This window comes from Paracoccidioides lutzii (assembly GCF_000150705.2).
Source record: "Paracoccidioides lutzii Pb01 unplaced genomic scaffold supercont2.16, whole genome shotgun sequence".
Classification (NCBI taxonomy): domain Eukaryota; kingdom Fungi; phylum Ascomycota; class Eurotiomycetes; order Onygenales; family Ajellomycetaceae; genus Paracoccidioides; species Paracoccidioides lutzii.
Genome location: NW_015440962.1, coordinates 451135 through 468392, shown reverse-complemented (window position 1 = coordinate 468392; position 17258 = coordinate 451135). Strand labels below are relative to the sequence as shown.

General features: G+C 47.7%; 5 protein-coding genes across 5 annotated transcripts; all 5 read left to right on the top strand.

The window, feature by feature from the left end:
- Positions 1-687: 687 nt before the first annotated feature.
- On the top strand, positions 688-1585 carry PAAG_05978 (nucleolar essential protein; the record flags this gene model as incomplete). The annotated part of the gene is made up of 2 exons (XM_002792144.2): positions 688-987; positions 1109-1585. 2 exons carry the CDS (start codon positions 688-690, stop codon positions 1583-1585), a joined length of 777 nt encoding a protein of 258 aa, XP_002792190.2.
- Positions 1586-5278: 3693 nt separating this feature from the next.
- Positions 5279-5701, top strand: PAAG_05975 (hypothetical protein; the record flags this gene model as incomplete). The annotated part of the gene is made up of 2 exons (XM_002792141.1): positions 5279-5378; positions 5421-5701. The coding sequence occupies 2 exons, from the start codon at positions 5279-5281 to the stop codon at positions 5699-5701; spliced, it is 381 nt and encodes a 126-aa protein (XP_002792187.1).
- A 289-nt stretch (positions 5702-5990) lies between these two features.
- Positions 5991-7862, top strand: PAAG_05974 (hypothetical protein; the record flags this gene model as incomplete). The annotated part of the gene is made up of 3 exons (XM_015845745.1): positions 5991-6166; positions 6232-6789; positions 6851-7862. 3 exons carry the CDS (start codon positions 5991-5993, stop codon positions 7860-7862), a joined length of 1746 nt encoding a protein of 581 aa, XP_015699971.1.
- A 4586-nt stretch (positions 7863-12448) lies between these two features.
- Positions 12449-13805, top strand: PAAG_05972 (N-acetyltransferase ECO1; the record flags this gene model as incomplete). Its single annotated transcript, XM_002792138.2, has 2 exons — positions 12449-12510; positions 12590-13805. 2 exons carry the CDS (start codon positions 12449-12451, stop codon positions 13803-13805), a joined length of 1278 nt encoding a protein of 425 aa, XP_002792184.1.
- An 868-nt stretch (positions 13806-14673) lies between these two features.
- PAAG_05971 (hypothetical protein) lies at positions 14674-16624 on the top strand (the record flags this gene model as incomplete). Its single annotated transcript, XM_015845744.1, has 2 exons — positions 14674-14830; positions 14976-16624. 2 exons carry the CDS (start codon positions 14674-14676, stop codon positions 16622-16624), a joined length of 1806 nt encoding a protein of 601 aa, XP_015699970.1.
- Between the last annotated feature and the right edge of the window lie 634 nt (positions 16625-17258).

The window sequence follows — 17258 nt, the reverse complement described above, 5'->3', positions numbered from 1 at the left end:
TCCGACTCATGGTCATCAGGCTTGATATTCAAGGTACCCCCAGGATACCCGAGATTCTTCTCCACACGATTCCCTCATTTATTTATTTATTTTTTTTCACCCTCTCTCCCTGCTGCTCAATTGATCGATACAGCGGCTTCCTGCTGCTCCCATCCTTTGCAATCGCACTTCGCCTTCTAACACAAACACACACACACACACACACACACACACACACACAGAGAGAGAGAGAGAGAGAGAGACACAGACAGGTGGCAAAAATTTCCTCTCCATTTCCCTCCTCCCAATTCCCACCATGTCCAATGTGATGCAAGGCAAGAGAAAGCGGCCCAGTAAGCGAATCTCTTTCTCTTTCTCTGTCTGTTTGGAGCTACTCGGGCAACGAGAGAGAGGGGATCTGAGGATGGACTTGTCTACCTACCTGTTGGGCTGGTTGGGCAGACTGCTAGCAGAATCTTGTCGGTCATGACCAATTCCCAAGAAAGAAACCAAACCTGAAAGTCATTCAACCTTAACCCCCTCCTTCACTGTGAAAGTGATTCTACCATCTTCTGTATCTTCTCTGCAAACTGATCCTTCTTCTGTTGCAATCGCCTGCTTCAATAAATACACTTTCTCCAAGACACGGAGGCTTTTGATATATATATATATAATACACGAAATAGCCAGCGCACGATATGTGACATAATGGCCACTAACAAGAGCGTCGCATTTGACCACCCAGGAACCCAATCCTGCCCTCCCCCGAAACTCCCTCAACTCGTGGCAGAACAACATGTCCCCATCTCCTCCTCCGACAAGGAGACCAAGCGCCTGATCGTCGTTCTCTCCAACGCGAGTCTGGAAACTTACCGTACATCCTCTGGAGGCAGAAACGCGAACGGCAGAGAAGAGAAATACTCCCTGCTCAACAGCGATGAGCATATCGGTGTCATGCGAAAGATGAACCGGGACATAAGTGACGCCCGCCCAGACATCACTCATCAGGTTTGAAATACCGCCCTCTGACTCTTCCCCCCGGGCACTCCTCACATATATATATATATATATTATATGCATTTATGCTTATCAACTGTCCCGCGAGTACCGGACTCTAAACCGCCTCTAGTGTCTCCTTACCCTCCTGGACTCCCCCATCAACAAAGCAGGAAAACTACAAATCTACATCCACACCGCCAAGGGCGTCTTGATCGAAGTCAGCCCGACAGTGCGCATCCCACGAACCTTCAAACGCTTCGCCGGCCTGATGGTCCAACTACTCCACCGCCTCTCCATCCGCTCCACAAACTCGCAAGAAAAGCTTCTGAAAGTAATCAGGAACCCAATCACAGACCACTTACCTCCCAACTGCCGGAAGGTGACGCTGAGTTTCGACTCACCCGTCGTTCGCGTCAATGACTATATCGAGTCTCTGGGGCCGAATGAGAGTATTTGCGTCTTTGTCGGTGCAATGGCGAAAGGAAAGGATGACTTCGCAGACAGCTTTAAGGATGATACGATTAGTATCAGCAATTATTGTCTCAGTGCCAGTGTTGCGTGCAGCAAGTTCTGCCATGCCGCTGAAGATGTTTGGGATATCGTCTAGCCTTTTTTTTTTTTTTTTTTTTTTTTTTTTTTTTTTTTTTTTTTCTATTATTATTATTATTATTATTATTATTTTATTATTTTTTTTATATTATTTTCGGGGACTGGAATGGCAAATGCATAGGTGCAACGGGTGAGTGTTCCATGCATGCTATGCTTAATTGCCTCCCAAGCGCCAATGCCGTTTGAATCTAGCAGCGCCCCTTGCTGACAGCATTCCGGGATTGGACCATTGAGGCAATGAATTTTTTTCAAGGAAGAAAAAAAGAAAGAAAAAAAAAACCCCTTTTTTTCTCAGTTTACTAACAAAAGCGATTTGGGACTCTTCCTGCGGTTGCTCGGGTGGATCGGATTCTGCTTTGGCGAAACAGCTATTGGAAATCGCCAAGGGAATGGCTAACAGGTATACCGAAGAGAAATATAAAAAAAAAAAATAACAAAGGAGACTCAAACAGTTGAACTGTCACAAGCAGCGACAAAGAAAACGAAACAGTCCAGTCGAACCGAGAACCAGCCACGATCATAACATCCACGCTCGTCCTCGCGGAGGCTGCCAAAGCAGTGTTTCTTGCTTTTTTCTCTCTTTTCTCAACTTCTAGTCATTATCTCTGCTTGCGGACGTACAAAATGCCTCGCGGAAATAACTCAAGAGTGCTATTCCAATTTCCAATTCTCCTTTTTCCCACTTCTGCCTTGTCATTTCCCAATTCCAAACCACCCACCCCTGTTTCAATTTTAATTTTTGTTGCCCAACAAGTTCTTCATTTGCATTGAGAGCTTATGCTTGGATGTCGATCTGTTTTTACAACCAAAACAGGGGGCGGTTCAACAGCTTCAAAGCGTGTGGGTTTAAAATTTTTCTTGTGTTTTATCTCCTTTTCCTACCCTTATCCCATGGATTCAATTGCTTGCATTCTGCCAACTACATACAGCCTCACACGATTCACTGGAGGATCCTGGCGTCAAAAACGCCAAACACGACATGCATATATCTCGCGGGAAGGACAAGCCTGGAAGGAGATAACAAAAGAGAAAGCAACAAAAATCGACCATCTTCGTCCACTGACCATCACCGCCTCTCCCGCCATTTGCAACTATACCCTGCTTTTTCCTCACGCAGGTGAGATCAAGTTTGCGCATTTACCCAGGATCTTTCATTGGACCTGCTATCCTTCATTGGCTTGTGTCTTCTACATATTCACAACTTCATGTTTGGTATCCCTGCTATATATATTTTGTACCTAATTACCCGACCTGGGAACGGAATCCCCCTGTCCGATTCATTTCATTTCACTTCATTCCATTTTTGAAATTGCTATTGAAAATTTCATGTGGATTTTTCTATGCCATTTTCAACTTGCCTCCACCGGGATTTTTGACATTGCTTCCCTCCTCTTGAAAGGTGAAAAAATGAGTTGCGGGGAAAACCAAAAAAAAAAAAAAAAAAAAAAAAAAAAACCCAGTGGATCTTTTGTATGACGGATTTCTTCTGGGTTCACGGTATTGCCATGCTTCTCACCCTAGCAGGCACAGAAAACCACGCAGTAGTAGTTCTGGAAGTAAATCATCAACTACACTCCTTAGCGGACAGACAGCGCTGCCACTTGAAGGCGCCGTATTGTCAATCTCGTTCTTACCATCACACCAGCATCTTCTACAAGCGTTTTAACTCGTGATGTTGGGGGAAGGGCAAAGGGGAGGGTAGATTTTGGATGGTAATGGAATGGATGGTGTGGGATATGGGAAGAGGCGGTATAAACTCGGATGTCCCTTGTTCTATCCACCCATGTGCAATGATCAATTTTGGTAGGGTGGCGGGGAGGTCTTTTGAAAACTGCTCGTTCGTTTTCTGCAGTCTGTCTGCACGCACGAGCACCCAAGCGGAGCCCAAGCCAGGGGCGGTGGGTGGGTTCTGGTACGTACAATAGACTCTCACACTTACAAGTAAGGGTGGAAGTTTGATAAGGGTGCTCCAAGTAGCAAAGCCAGTGGGGGGGGGGGGGGGGGGGGGGGCTTTTGATTTACCGATTAGTTTATATTCTATTGTTGACTTGTTGGAGCAAGGAACCTTGGGATGGGTTGCTCTGGTTCGTTATGTCATCGAAATGCCAAAGTGAGGCGGTTTCCGCGGTTTCGACGGTCCCGTCAGGGGGCGTATTTGTATTTTACTAACTAGGATCAGTTAGTTATTTCATCTAAAATTAGTTAATTTATGACATAGATTCTTTTTTAGATCTCGTTCATCATAGTTAAGGAAAGTATCCAGCTTCTAGAATTGTTTTTTTAGAGTGAAATGATTTGGTTAACATTTACCTACATATTTTCCACGGCCAGATATTTGTCTGAATCAGGAAAATAAATAAATAAATAAATAAATAAATAAATAAAAAAACCTACAGGTTATTCGGGACAGAAAAATAAAATCAATCTGTGGAAAAGGAGGAGAGATATTATTTTTACTCCCAAGTCACTCTCTCGCTCCGTGATGCGAACTTTTTACTCTGGACAATCTGAACTTTAATCAAAAACAGATGGAACATATTTGAGACATGGATCCTGCCCGATTGCTAACACTTCTGGTATTTCTTATTTTTTTTGGCTTGTGAGGTACCTCTCGCCCAGAGTGCAGAGCATTAAAAAATGTGTGTGTAGGCCGCCGGTACAACGATGCATGCCATCGATGCCGGCTGACCAAGACTCTTTAACGGCAAGACACACGTGATCCCGCATTCAACAACCCGATCTTTCGCTTTTTACACTCCTGCTTCACTCTTACTCTGCAGCATCCGGGTCCACAATTCTTGTTTTGTTCCCTCTCCGTTCATATGTCCCAGTAAGCACGGAGATCTGCGCATTTTTGTTTCTCCCATCGAGGGGACGCGCACACCTACAAGTGCGTGCAAAAGTTTGCTGCTGCGTGCGGCCGCCAGATGAATACCCAGCGAATAGGGAGCTCTCTTTGATCTGATTTGACCACGGCGGTTTTTCAATTCAAACGTGTTCCATGCAACAACGGGTCTTCTCTGGATAGGTTCCACCCTTAGCCTCGCCTCATTGCATTCTCCCAGCCATCCAGGTGCTGGGGAGCCGTCCTCTCGCTGGGTTCTGCAGCATGGTCATATTCGTTATTTCCACATTATCACCGCCCACATGCTCCTGTGATGATGCTGGCGCTGCTTCAGACTGCCGGTGCCGGCCTGATCATTTCTGATTAGCGGATGGATCGATAGTGGATCGATTGCGGGGGCCAAGGATCAGTTCTTCCGGGAACGTCAGAGTGAACTAATTACCAGCAACTGAAGGAGGAGTCATGGCCCCTTCCAGGAGTCTCGATCCAACTTGGCGAAGAGGGCAGGGCAGCTCTTTGCTCTTAGTTGTCGCTTCATCCGGACGATATGTTATTCGCTGCCGTGGATCAATGGGATGGGAGATGTGTTTTCTTTTCACAGCACATTTGGAGGGCCACCTGTGAAATAAACCCGCTCTGCGATGACGTGCAGAAAAAAAAAAAAAAAAAAATTAGATCTCAACACAAATTCCCATTGCCTCTTTTGTTCCAGTTTTCTCCCCTTCCTTGCGTTCTGTTCGTTTTCTTCACCCAAGCCGCTAATCGCCCCGCGGATTTGTCTGGCACCTGTTCCCCTTCTTGTGCCCTCATCCCTCAGAACTTATAGTTCAGGCAGGCGTTGGATAGATGGGGTCGCAGATCTCATGGGTCGAGAACGTCTACAGCGAACTACTATTCTCACGGGACATCGCTGTCTCTTGGGAACTGGACCTCTTCATGCAAGACGGTCTAACCGGGGTTGACTAACGTTGTAGTATCCTTTGTCCAGTTGCCCTTGTCCGGCTGCCCTTGTCCGGCTGCAAGCTTGGTGACGATGTTGATGCCAATGATGTGGACCTGACAGGGCAGAAGAAGAAAGCCCTCTTTTTTCTCCCCCCTGGCCCTCATGATGCTATGCCCCGTGGACCCAGGAACAAGTTGTTCTACTCTGGATCTGCAGTTCAGTTGGTTACTTTCCGTGACGATGCAGGCGAAACTAACGCGGCAGGCGGGCTTCATGACTATTTTCTCTTGTCTTTCAGTTCTGCCTCTCCGGAAGTCAACGGTTAAATACTTTATTATCCGCTTCTCGTTTTCTCTCAAGCATATTTTATAAACTTATTTTATAGATAATTCTTACCTGTGTTTTCGTATTTGGATGTTCACTGTACAAATTATCCCCGTGTTCGGGTTTTCTTCCTCCCTTGCACTCTTATAATATATACCTCATGAGGACCTCATCGATGCCCAAAAGCTGTCCTTCGTAGTAACTATTCTCCAGATATTTCACGTATATTTTTCTCAGACTTGGTTTTACTTTGGCTCTCTTCGATCGACCTCACACGATACCTCGATCACCATGCCTGTCTCACATCTGACACTAACCGTCTCACATCTACCGACATCCACCTCCTTTTTCCTCTCTTGTCTGCAGCCACTTGGGTACCGGTTTATCGGTCGCCACGATAATAACGTTGGGTTTGGTTCGGTACCTGGAGAACCTGCAGACTTTTGGATCGCAGAAGAGAGACCAGGGTAGGAAAATTAATTCAATCAACTACTAAACGTTGACCGCCCTCTCTGATACAATATACAAATAGGGTCCCTGCTGGAGCTGCCCACGTTGCCTTCCCCGCACCATCTCGAGATGCCGTTAGCCAATTTTTCATTGCTGCGCTCAAAGCCGGTGGGAAGATTCATGGAGAGCCGACCCTACGTGACGCAGAGCAGAGCTATTATAGCGCTGCAGTGATTGATTTCGATGGGAACAGCATTGAGGCTGTCCACCGTCCCAGTACTTCAGGGTCAGGGAAGCCGTCTGGCGATAGGGCATTGACGATTATCAAGAATGGATCTGAGGTCTCCAAGGCCTCCTCGTCTGTGATGATTGAGAGTGTTGTGCGCCAAAAGTCAGAGATTGGAACCTATGTTAGCAAAGCAAAGACCTCCGTTTCCAAACCTGCAGCCGCAAGCGCATCCCCCCAAACCAAAGGACCGGCCTCAATCCAGCTTCAACCACAACCTACGGCTCTGCCAAAGGATTCGACAAATAGTGCTAAAACCGTCGTCGGGACTCTTCTAGGAGCTGCAGCTGGAGCAGCAATCGCATATTCCATTCTCAAGAATGAGACCTCTGAACCAGCACCAACACAACACCAGTATGTTGAGCAACCCCTGACCCTGCCCCTTTGTATCAGCGCCAGAACTAACACTTTACAGAGCAATTGAAGCAGGACCTGCCCGAAGTATGACCATTGGCAGTCATGAAAATGAATACGCTGAATATGTTCGAACCATGCTATCTAAGAACCCACGAGCAAGTACTATCATGGAAGGCCTCGATAATTGCACGCGCATCTGGGGCCAAACCCAAAGTGTGCGAGGGGATACTCAGGATGAATTCGAAACAGGTCGCCGCGCATCCAGCGCGAGTGCGTACAGCGGCATGCAAGAAATGGACGTTCCCGTCCGCGCCATCGAAGCCCTTGCCATCGGAGAAGGCTCCGAATGCTCCTACGCATACACCCACCACCAACCAAGCACGTTCATCAGCAGCTTCAAAGAGCGTTCCCGTCACTGTAATGACAACGGTAGCACCACATACAGCTCCTCAACCTTGAAACCGTCCTCCAAAACCCACACCCGCCATTCCAATCACTCCAATCGTTTCAATCACTTCAATCACTCCAACCACTCCCACCCCTCCCGCTCCGTCATAACCGTTAAGGACATCCACACATCTTCCAAATCCTCCACGCCAACCGCATCTTTCTTCTCATCCACCCACTCCGCCCGTAACATCCCCCTACCCTCCGGCTCAATCACCACCATCTCCACCTCCAGTCGCCGCCACCACCACAAAGACCACCACAGCAGCCACAGCAGCAGCAGTTCCCCACCCAAAGACTCCTCCACATCCCCGACCCGCAGCCACTCAAGCAGCAAACATTCACACGCCCACACGTACGGCAGTTGCGCAAACTCACCACGCAACATGCCGCTCCCGGACTCCGTCGCGGGCGCCAGCACGATATTCCTTGACGTCGTCGATGTAGATTCCCATGTGACTCCTGTGGCGGGGAGTCGGGCGTCGACTTCGCGGCGATCAACAAGATCGCGGTCCAGCGGGCGGTCGTCGAAGAGGTCGAGTAAGTTTGATGAGCCGGTGCGGCCGAGTGATAGTGTTAGTCAGGTGTCGACGAATGTGTCGAAGAGGAGCAGCCGGAGGTGAACGTGGATGTCTGGAGAGGGTCTCTTCGGAGTCAGGAGTTAGGAGTTCGAGTTCGGCGTTGGGCGTCGAGGCGTTGGATTAGATCATATTGTTCCTATTTTTCCGGAGTTTTGTTTTCGGATCCTCCAGGATCCTTCGATTTCGTGAGATTTCCGTTTGTGTCAGAATTGTGCGGGTGTGTCGTGTCTCATTTTCATCGTTTTATTTATCTTGAATATCAGGTTCCCCTTTTCCCCATTGTTTTAGATTGGATTGGGTTTTGCTTCTCATATATCATCCCGTGCTTGTTTTACGGAACAATGTTCATCTGCATTTAGAATGTCTTTTGGACCCCATTTTTAACTGGCGATTTTCAACGATTGGCTCTTCTATGATTTTGTGTTTGTACGGCACTTCTGCTTTTACACCTGCATCGCTTCTCTTTCCCTCTCTACTGATCTGGAGATTCCCTTCCTCTGTATTTCTGATTTGGAAACCTTTCATCGTCCCCATTTTCACCACGCTCCTTTTTCTTCTCGCCAAATGTTCCTTCTTGCAGCCGGAGTAGCACTGTCAATTTGGAAGAATAATATATATATGCATATATGTATGTATATATATTATAAAAAAACCTCCATGTATTGTTGTTCTATTGATTCTAGTATTGTTTAGCGGCCGCTTCTTGCATCAACGGGCTGCTAAATGGTGTCTTCTCTTCATTTCCCATCCGCGCACGTATGCAACTTGTAAATTGATCATCAGCGCGAAAACTTGGAGTGGATGTCTGATTCGCTGAAATGACATCTATTCTCTTCAGTGGGTGGTAAACGTTTCAAAGTCTAGCGCAATGTCTTCTGCTCGCTGAATTACAGCAAATCGACATCCAGCATGATTTCCCTAATTTAAGATTATCAACAGGGTGGGGAAGACGTGCAAGCGGGGCATCGCTTTCAATAACAATTTTCTGAAAATGACTTGCAAATAAGAGCTGACCACGATATGAGGTTCGGTCCAGTGAGCGGTGGAGAACAGCCACATCAGGTACATGTACATAGAATGCTTCTGCGGATCATTGTAAAATAAATTCGTGTGTTTCTACAGAGCCTTTGGTATACGGTCTCTAGGCTAAAAGGGCAAAACGAGGGAGAGAGACAGCCAGAATCAAAAGGCAGTTAGTTATCACGCATGAATTTTCATTTTTTTCAATCCCGTGTCCAAAAAAAAAAAAAAAAAAATCAAAGTCGGCAGACATCTTACCGTCACACATCACCTCATCTCGCTCGAAATGCCTCTCTAACGTGAGGGAGACGGGAAATCGAGAAGCTGGTTAAGACTTATTTTAACCGAAGAGTGCAGCTGTCAGCTGGTGGTTGTGGCGCTCGTTCTTTCGCTGAATTGCCCGGGGGGGGGGGGGGGGGGGGTGTTAAGCTTCTTTGCTTCTTCTAGTTTTATGAACTGCCGATCCTGGAGGAAGAAAAGCTTTTTATCTCAGCGTTTCTCACACGGAGGACGCAAAATGGTGCTGTTTCCATTGGGACAGGTATAGTTAGTTACCCCATTACTATTTCCTTCGGCCTTCGATCCTTTGGTAGAATTCGGGAACGGCGATACGCTCGGTGTCTCCATGCCACCACTATGGGGAATGAGCGGAGACGATAAACGACTGCGTCCTGTTAGTGATAAGAGTTTGCCTTGCTCAACGCTTAACGTCAATCTGTGTGGGGGGATATTTCAGTGGAATGTATGTCCCCCTCTCGTAATGAATAGGGCTGAGGGGCTTCTTTTGAAGATAGTTGGCGGGATATTTAGCTGGAGGACTTACGGGCCGGACTTCGCTGTGAGGATTACACCGGTTAAGTTAACCAGGTAAGGTAAACCCTGCAATGGGTCGGAAACGCTCGTTCTTGGCTTGTAGAATGCCAATAGCAATTCTGAGAAGCGGCGGTTTTTGGAAGATGATAATGATCTCGAAAACGCAGTGGAGAGGGATCAATTACGCTTTTAGAGTTGTTCGCTCCATGGAGATGAGAAAGGAAGCGGGAGATGTTGGAGAGATTCAGGGCTGAGAGGCACAAGCCCTTCAGTTGACCTCTGACTGCTCTCAAGTATTGAACGTACGAATGTGGTTGAAGGATATGAATAAAGACGGGTCGGATTGATATAAAATGTGTTGTGGTCTGCAAACATCCCAAAATCTTTCAACCTCAGACTGTTCACATACTTGCAGAATCAGACTTTCGTAAACACCAATCAACTATCCCAATATATCTCAACTTAATAATAACATATGTTAATATAAAGATTAAAGAAAATTCATTATTCAGATATAAGTAAATCAATCAAATACAGATATAGCAAGAGTAGTGAAGTCAGTGTGAATCAAAGGTTGATAAGAAGCTTAATCAGAATAAAAATGAGACAATCCGATTCATGGCTAACCATCCTTCTGCATCCTGTCAAATGCACAAGGATCCCCAAATCACAGACCTTATTCCCAGCTTATTAACCTGGACATCAAGGGAATGTAAACTCAATTTGCTGCCAGCCAGAAAGGAAAGAAGACTTGCCATCTCTTCTTGAGATGTTGACAAGGAAGAAATCAACGTAATTTAGTAAATCAAGCAATTGTACTCCATGCACAATAATAATTGCATTCGAATTCCCTTGCTTATCGGCCAGTATTGCCACTGACCCACAAGTTGCACAGCTTTGAAGGCTGGGATTGGGTTGTCAAAGCCAATGTGCCAGCGAGGGGTTAAATAAAAAGGTCGCATGGTGTGTGGGCTCCACCAAACCCTGCATGCCAAGAATAGTAATCAATGTATGTATGTATCTTAGCCCACCCATCGCAGGGCATTGTGGAAGAGATAATCAGCGCTAATGGCAAATTTCTTTCTGGGGGGGCGGTGGATGAGATGATTTGGTCCCTTTCTTGTCAGAGGTTGAAAAGTGAAGGAAAGCTGTCTTGGCGAAGGATGAAACCAGTTTGAGAATTTCCTGGATTCACAAACCAACCGACCGGGACAATTCAGCCAAGTTTCCCGCTCCCCAGGATATCTTTGTAACGGGTAGATGCCCTGACATGGGATTTGCAAGGAACAAAATTCATTCATCAATCTGCAGAAACATGTAAATTGATATTGAATGTACAGTTCTCCGTACAATTTGCTCCTCTAGAGATGAGCAGGCGGGGGTTACTGATTTCCCCTAGAGAATGATTGATGCAGGAATAACCGGCCAGAATCGAAGTCCAAACCTTCTCAGGTAGGTGTCTTCGTAACCCTGTCCTCAACGGTTGGAGATCTACCAGGAGATAGAAAAGTGAGTGGCTGGGAGAGCGTTGTGGCAAGGCTGTGTGTATTGGTGGGACTGGCAGCTCATGGGGGGGCCCCAGCCCCAGCCCCAGCCCCAGCCCCAGCCCCAGCAAATCACTGGCCAGGGAGAGATTCTACCTCGAATTGGCAGCCCGGATCTTCCATGGTTAGATCAACGGTCAGGCAGGCTATGCACGGAAGGTAGCCTGGGGGACCATAGGGCCGTCAAACGAATTTCCCCCAAGTTTCCCCAATAAAAAAGGGGGGTTTGGCAAGCTAGCAGGGCGCCCAATGCCCAGGCGGCCAGGGTCAAGTAAAATACGTACGCCAAGGAGGGATTTCTGGGCAACAAGTCTGTCCAGTTGATGGAGGTGACTTAATTTGCGTGATAGGCTTGACAACGAGGACGGACTGACCGTAACTCGTAGTTCTGTAATGACAAGCCGCAGTCAACGCATTCTGGTTCACAGAGAAGTGGAAGAGCTTCGAGCGGAATTTTCATTTGCTGCTCAGAGGGATTTGCTGGTGATCAATCCGGGAAGCGGCAAAAGTCATCCAAATATCCAGCAGTTATATACCCTGAATCAGAGTGGAATTGGTTCTTCCCACAGGCGAGCATAAATCACGAATCTGTCTGACTTCCAAGCTTGCCCAGTTCTAGCTAGGTAATAACTAATCGGGATATAATTTTATTGTCCTTCGCCTCGTTCTCCTGTCCTCAGGGTGGGCTGGTTAGTGCTCGGTGCTTATGGACGGAATTTCTCCCAGGACACGACCAGGTCCAACAGCCGCTTGAATCCAGAGCTGTGTTTACAGCCATCTCTCTCAAGCCCAGACTCCAGACTCCAGAGCTGAAACGGACAGACGAGGAGAAAAGGGAAAAAGAAAGAAAAAGAACAGGAAAATAAGAATAAAACAGAATAATATAGAACAGAGTGCAGTGTTTTTGGCTGCGACGCAATACATGTCCCAAAGCGGCTTAGCGCAGTCGCGGTGCTGATTCCGCCAACTTATCTCAGCAGCAGAAACCCCAAGAACCTGCCATAGAGCAGACACAACAACAACAACAACAACAACAACAACAACACCTTACAACTCTTGCAACTCTTACCACTTTGCAACTCTTACAACTGCACTTACAACTACTCCTGTTGCAACTCTTAACTACTCCGCTTTGCAGCCGTTACAACAACTCGCACAGCAGCACCTCTGACGGCGACAAGGACACACACCTACTCTGCCCACAGTGACTGCTGCGACTACGACACTCATGTCCACCCTCCCGCTGACTCCATGACGCCCTTCATGGTTAGTGTGCGGGACATGCCATATACCGTGACCAACTCCTTCAAGAGGTATGTTTGCTGTGCATTAGCTGCTATGAACACTTCCGTAGCTCAAGAGCACACGCGCCTAACAAAGCCGCTGCAATAGAGGTCTCATGATGCACACCTACGGACGGCCCTTACGGCGCGTCTTTGACGAAGAAACACGACCTGCAACCAAGAAAAGACGTGTTGACCTGAAGAACGATAACCCCAAGGACTCAGCTGAGGATGAAAACAACCTCGAATGCGCTATACGCGAGTCTTCCGCTGCCGTCTTGTCAAGTCCTTCGCGTCGTACCTCGATGGCCTTCTCAGAGGATCTCCTGGACGATGATCTCTCAACCCCGCCTTCTTCACCCCCTTTACAGCTAACTCCGCCACCGGTCAACACGCGAAAACCAACATTCTCGTTTCTGAAACGGAAGCGTGCAAGCAACAACAATAGTATTTCCTCCAACGGCGCCCCTCTAACGGAGGTCAACTTCAACAGCGTGCGCGCAGCCACGGATCCACCCCCCCAGAAATTGCCCAAACAACAACGTCAGATCCAGTCACAGCCTCCTCTCAAACAGATGCAGATCGATCTAGGAGTGGACATCCGGAAAACATGCGCGACCTGTGGGATGGAATATATCCCCTCGAATGCGGAGGATGTCGTGTTGCACAAGAAGTTCCATGATATGAACTCGAGCGGGGTTGACCTGGGCAAGGCGTTTGTACGAGCAAACGCGTGTCGATGGGTGTATGAGGCGGCCAGGTTCGACGAGGGCTATGTTGTGATCGTGGATAGGAAGAGCTCCCCCTCTGCACGGAAGCAGGCCATTCGAGTCCTGGAGGTGGTTAACAAGGAGCTCTCAGCGCCAGATATCGAGGACTCGGTCCTGTGGAGCCAGACGGAGCCACCGGAGCGGTTGAGGAAGAATGGGTCGAATGAGAGGGCGGATCGGTTCAAAGTGTTCTTGCACATGAAGGACAGCAAGTGCGTTGGCCTCTGTCTGACGGAGCGGATTTGGGAATCACATGTCGTGAAGCGACCTGAGGGCACTGGCAATGATGGTGGGCAGCTAAATGGCTCCTCGATCACGGTTAGCAAGGAGGCTTATCCGGCCGTCGTGGGCATTTCGCGCGTCTGGACATCTGCGTCCTCGCGCCGGATGGGAATTGCGATGGACCTCCTTGACTGCGTGGTGAGCAATTACATTTACGGGATGGAGATTCCCAAGTCGCAGATTGCGTTTAGCCAGCCGACAGAGAGTGGGTGTCGTTTGATCGAGGCCTTTTTCGGACCGGATGAGCAGTGGCGTGTCTACAAGGAGAACTGAGAAATGTTTCGGGATTTTCCGGATAGCACCTACAACTGCTTCTACTACAACAAAAATATAGCCCAATACGGGCATTAGGGTTAGGTTTGGGCAGGCTAAACTGTTTTTAAATTTTTGTACTTTAACAATTCATGGGGTTTAATGGGGTTCCTGCTTGGGTAGCTTTCGCACGGGATTGAGTGCGATGAGAGCTGGTATTTTTTTTCTTCTTTTCTTCTCCAGCTTTTCAAATCGATTCTAGGCAATAAAGGGACCTGATGGGGTCACATGGATGGAGCGGGCTTCAAGATTGTTTTTTGTTATTTATCTTACTGTCCTTTTCTTTGCCTTCTACGTTCGAGGCTTCTCGGAAAGGCGAGATTGGGCATTCATTTCAAAGGCAGAAAGGATTGTTCTATACAACAGTTAAGAAGACTGATACTGAGATGCTGATAAATTTGCTGAATTTGTTGATTTTATAATAATCATCCATTTTTACATGGGCTTTTTTTCTGATACAACTGATACAACTGCGGTAAACAACAAGACGAAGAATAATACAATATTATAAATATATATAAATAAACCAGTTAATTAAAAAGAACTATTCTTTCCATCCCAAGATGTTGTGTCGTGGCTCTCTCTCTATTATGATGAGGGAAGCGATCTCCACCCGGCTGCTCTCGTCATCACTCGATTTGTAACTAACCACCAACGGCCGCCGCCCATCATCAACGTCACCACTTCAGCCCCTTCAACCCCTTCATCCAACCACCACCATGACTTCCCGTCTCTCCAACCACAGCATCTACACTCGACGGCTGCTCTCTTCCCGGCACGCTGGGCTTGTCCCAGGCTCTCATGTTTAATCAGACCTGCTTCACCCACGATGTCTGGATCCAATCCTTTCCGCCATAAGAAACCCAACCTCCAATCTGCCCCGCATCTCTCACGCCAGCAGCCACACCCGGCCCCATCATCAGTCCACAACGGGCAAGACAGCCAAAGCACACCAAGTGGTCCCGCACTAAAGATATATGACGAAGGTGCGCTTGTTCATTTAACTTTTTCCATATGGTGGTAAATGAAAGGGGGGAAAAGAACACCACCAATACTTGTTCAGTGGGTGAAACAACTGTCGAGGGAGACAAACTGACAGGAAAACTATGTATCCTTTGAGGACGAAGGCAGACCCTTCTCGATCATCTCCGCTCCAGAAATCCGCCCGCAACGCTTCTCCAACTGTCCCGGCCCAGGCATTATTACACCCCAGCGCCAGCGATCACTCAGCTCAAGCCAATACTAGGGCCTCGTTTCCCAGCCACAGCTCGTATCCTCACGGCTTACCATCCCCTGTATTGGGGGATGATGAGAGCTCGGATTCTGAAGATGAGGAATCTGCAGAAGATCCGTTTAATCCGGATGCTTCCGGGAGTGGGAGTGACGGTGAAGATGTAATAGATGGTGTAAAACCGATGTCGAGGATGGGAGAAGAGGTTCGTCGTGGTGGATCAATAGAGACCGGTGGTGCCGCCGCGCGTTCTGCATTTGCTAATGCACGGGAGCCTACTACACCGCGGGGAAATGGTGATTTGATGAAAATGCCCTCTTCGGGTCAGACGGGAAAGAGGGCGACTATGGATGTCGATGCTTTTACGAGAATGCTTATGACTGGAGATATGGGGAATGCTGGAGCGGGAAAGGAACCTTCTTCTATGACACGGTTGCCATCGCAGACCAAGCATGGGCTAACCTTCAGCAGCGATAGCAGCAGCAATACAGACACAACACCTGCATCAAAGCAGGCTATTTTTGACCGACGCCATTTACCGCAGTTGGAAACCTCGCGGACTTCCCATGAAATGTCGATATTGGAGGCTGATGAGGAGCGGCGGGAACTTGCGGTCTTGGCCAAACCCGCGGAACGGCACAAGCCTCCTCCCCCAAAGCCAAGGCGTGGGAAGCCGATCGAGCACAACACCGGGCAGGCGTCCCCTTTGACCAGTTCGTCCATAAGCCACCACTCCGCATCGCCCATTACATTATCGATCTCATCTCCAGCGCTCCTTCAACAATCAAGGATTGATGTCAACAAGCCTCTGCCACAGCCACTAGTTGATAATATATTTTCATCAATGACCGCAAAAGATTCTGATAAAGGCGATGATAGCGCATCTCCGCTGCTCCAGCACAAACGCCCACCTACACCCCCTTTAACCCGACGACACAGCCAGATGAAATCCAACATATCCGACCTCTCAAGAAAGAATTCCTCAAGACTCTCCACGATACCTACTGCTACTAATAACAACCTCTTAAACACACCATCATCCACCCTAAAGACTCCACCGCCCCTTCCATCCCGAAGAAAAGATCGCGAATCGTCTACATACTCCTCCTCCGACGCAACACTCTTATCATCACCCCAAGAACTACTGCACTACACACAACGGCAGCGAAGCGATTCCTCAAAGGAAGACTCTTCAGATAAATCCAGTCTCCGCAGCGTGGAGACCATCTCGGCAATTTCTAACAAACGCACTTCACACGGTCCACCCCGACCACCCCCACCTAGGCGAGGAGGTGGGAGTGGGTGTAGGGCTAGTCTGGATGAGATACGGCCTGTTACGTTTTCAGTTGAGAATTCTCCAACGATATCGGCAGCAGCAGCGACCGATACGGCGACACGGACGAGGAACCACATAGAAGTTAGCAAGCGAGCATCTCTAGATATACCTCCCCAGTCGCATGCTACTGACATACTGGCCGATTTGTCACGGTTGAAGAAGGAAGTGGATGATTTGCGGGGCCGGTATGAGGGGCGGCAAGCGAGTTCGTGACATTGGCATTGACATTGACTCCGGCGGAGTGGGGACGGGTAATTTGGGAAGGAATTAGAAGCCTAAACAAAAGAGGAGTTTTTAACCAAATTGGCTATCCTTGCTCTATAACCACGATGTTATCTTGCTTCGTGCAGTGGTTTTGCCGACATATTATCCTGTTGGCGACACTTTTACGGGATATGTTTTTCTTCAATTCTGCGCTATCCTTCAATAATATGTTTCCCCCTCACTTATCTGTTGTTTCGCATATATTTGCCGGGCAAGGTATGTTTATTACTTTTATTTTCTTCTTTCTATTTTTCTCTTTCCGAGAGAGGAGACAGAGCATGTATTAAAGCCGTTTCACTGCCATCCTAAACAGAGGGAAATATTATATAAATGATATCTGTCTACCATGCATGCTTTATCTATCTATGGTCCAACAACTACCACTTGCCCCTATTTCCTTAAGTCTTGGGCAATGCTAACTGACGTAGACAAAGGAGGAAACGAAACTTTTGAGCAATTGAACAGTCTCTCGAATTGCGATGAGTCAACTTTTAGAAACACATCTCGATATTTTGTTAAAACCTTTCTCTCCAACAGCAATCTTTAACTTCAGGTCGACCTATCATCCCTCCCCGGAGCTGTC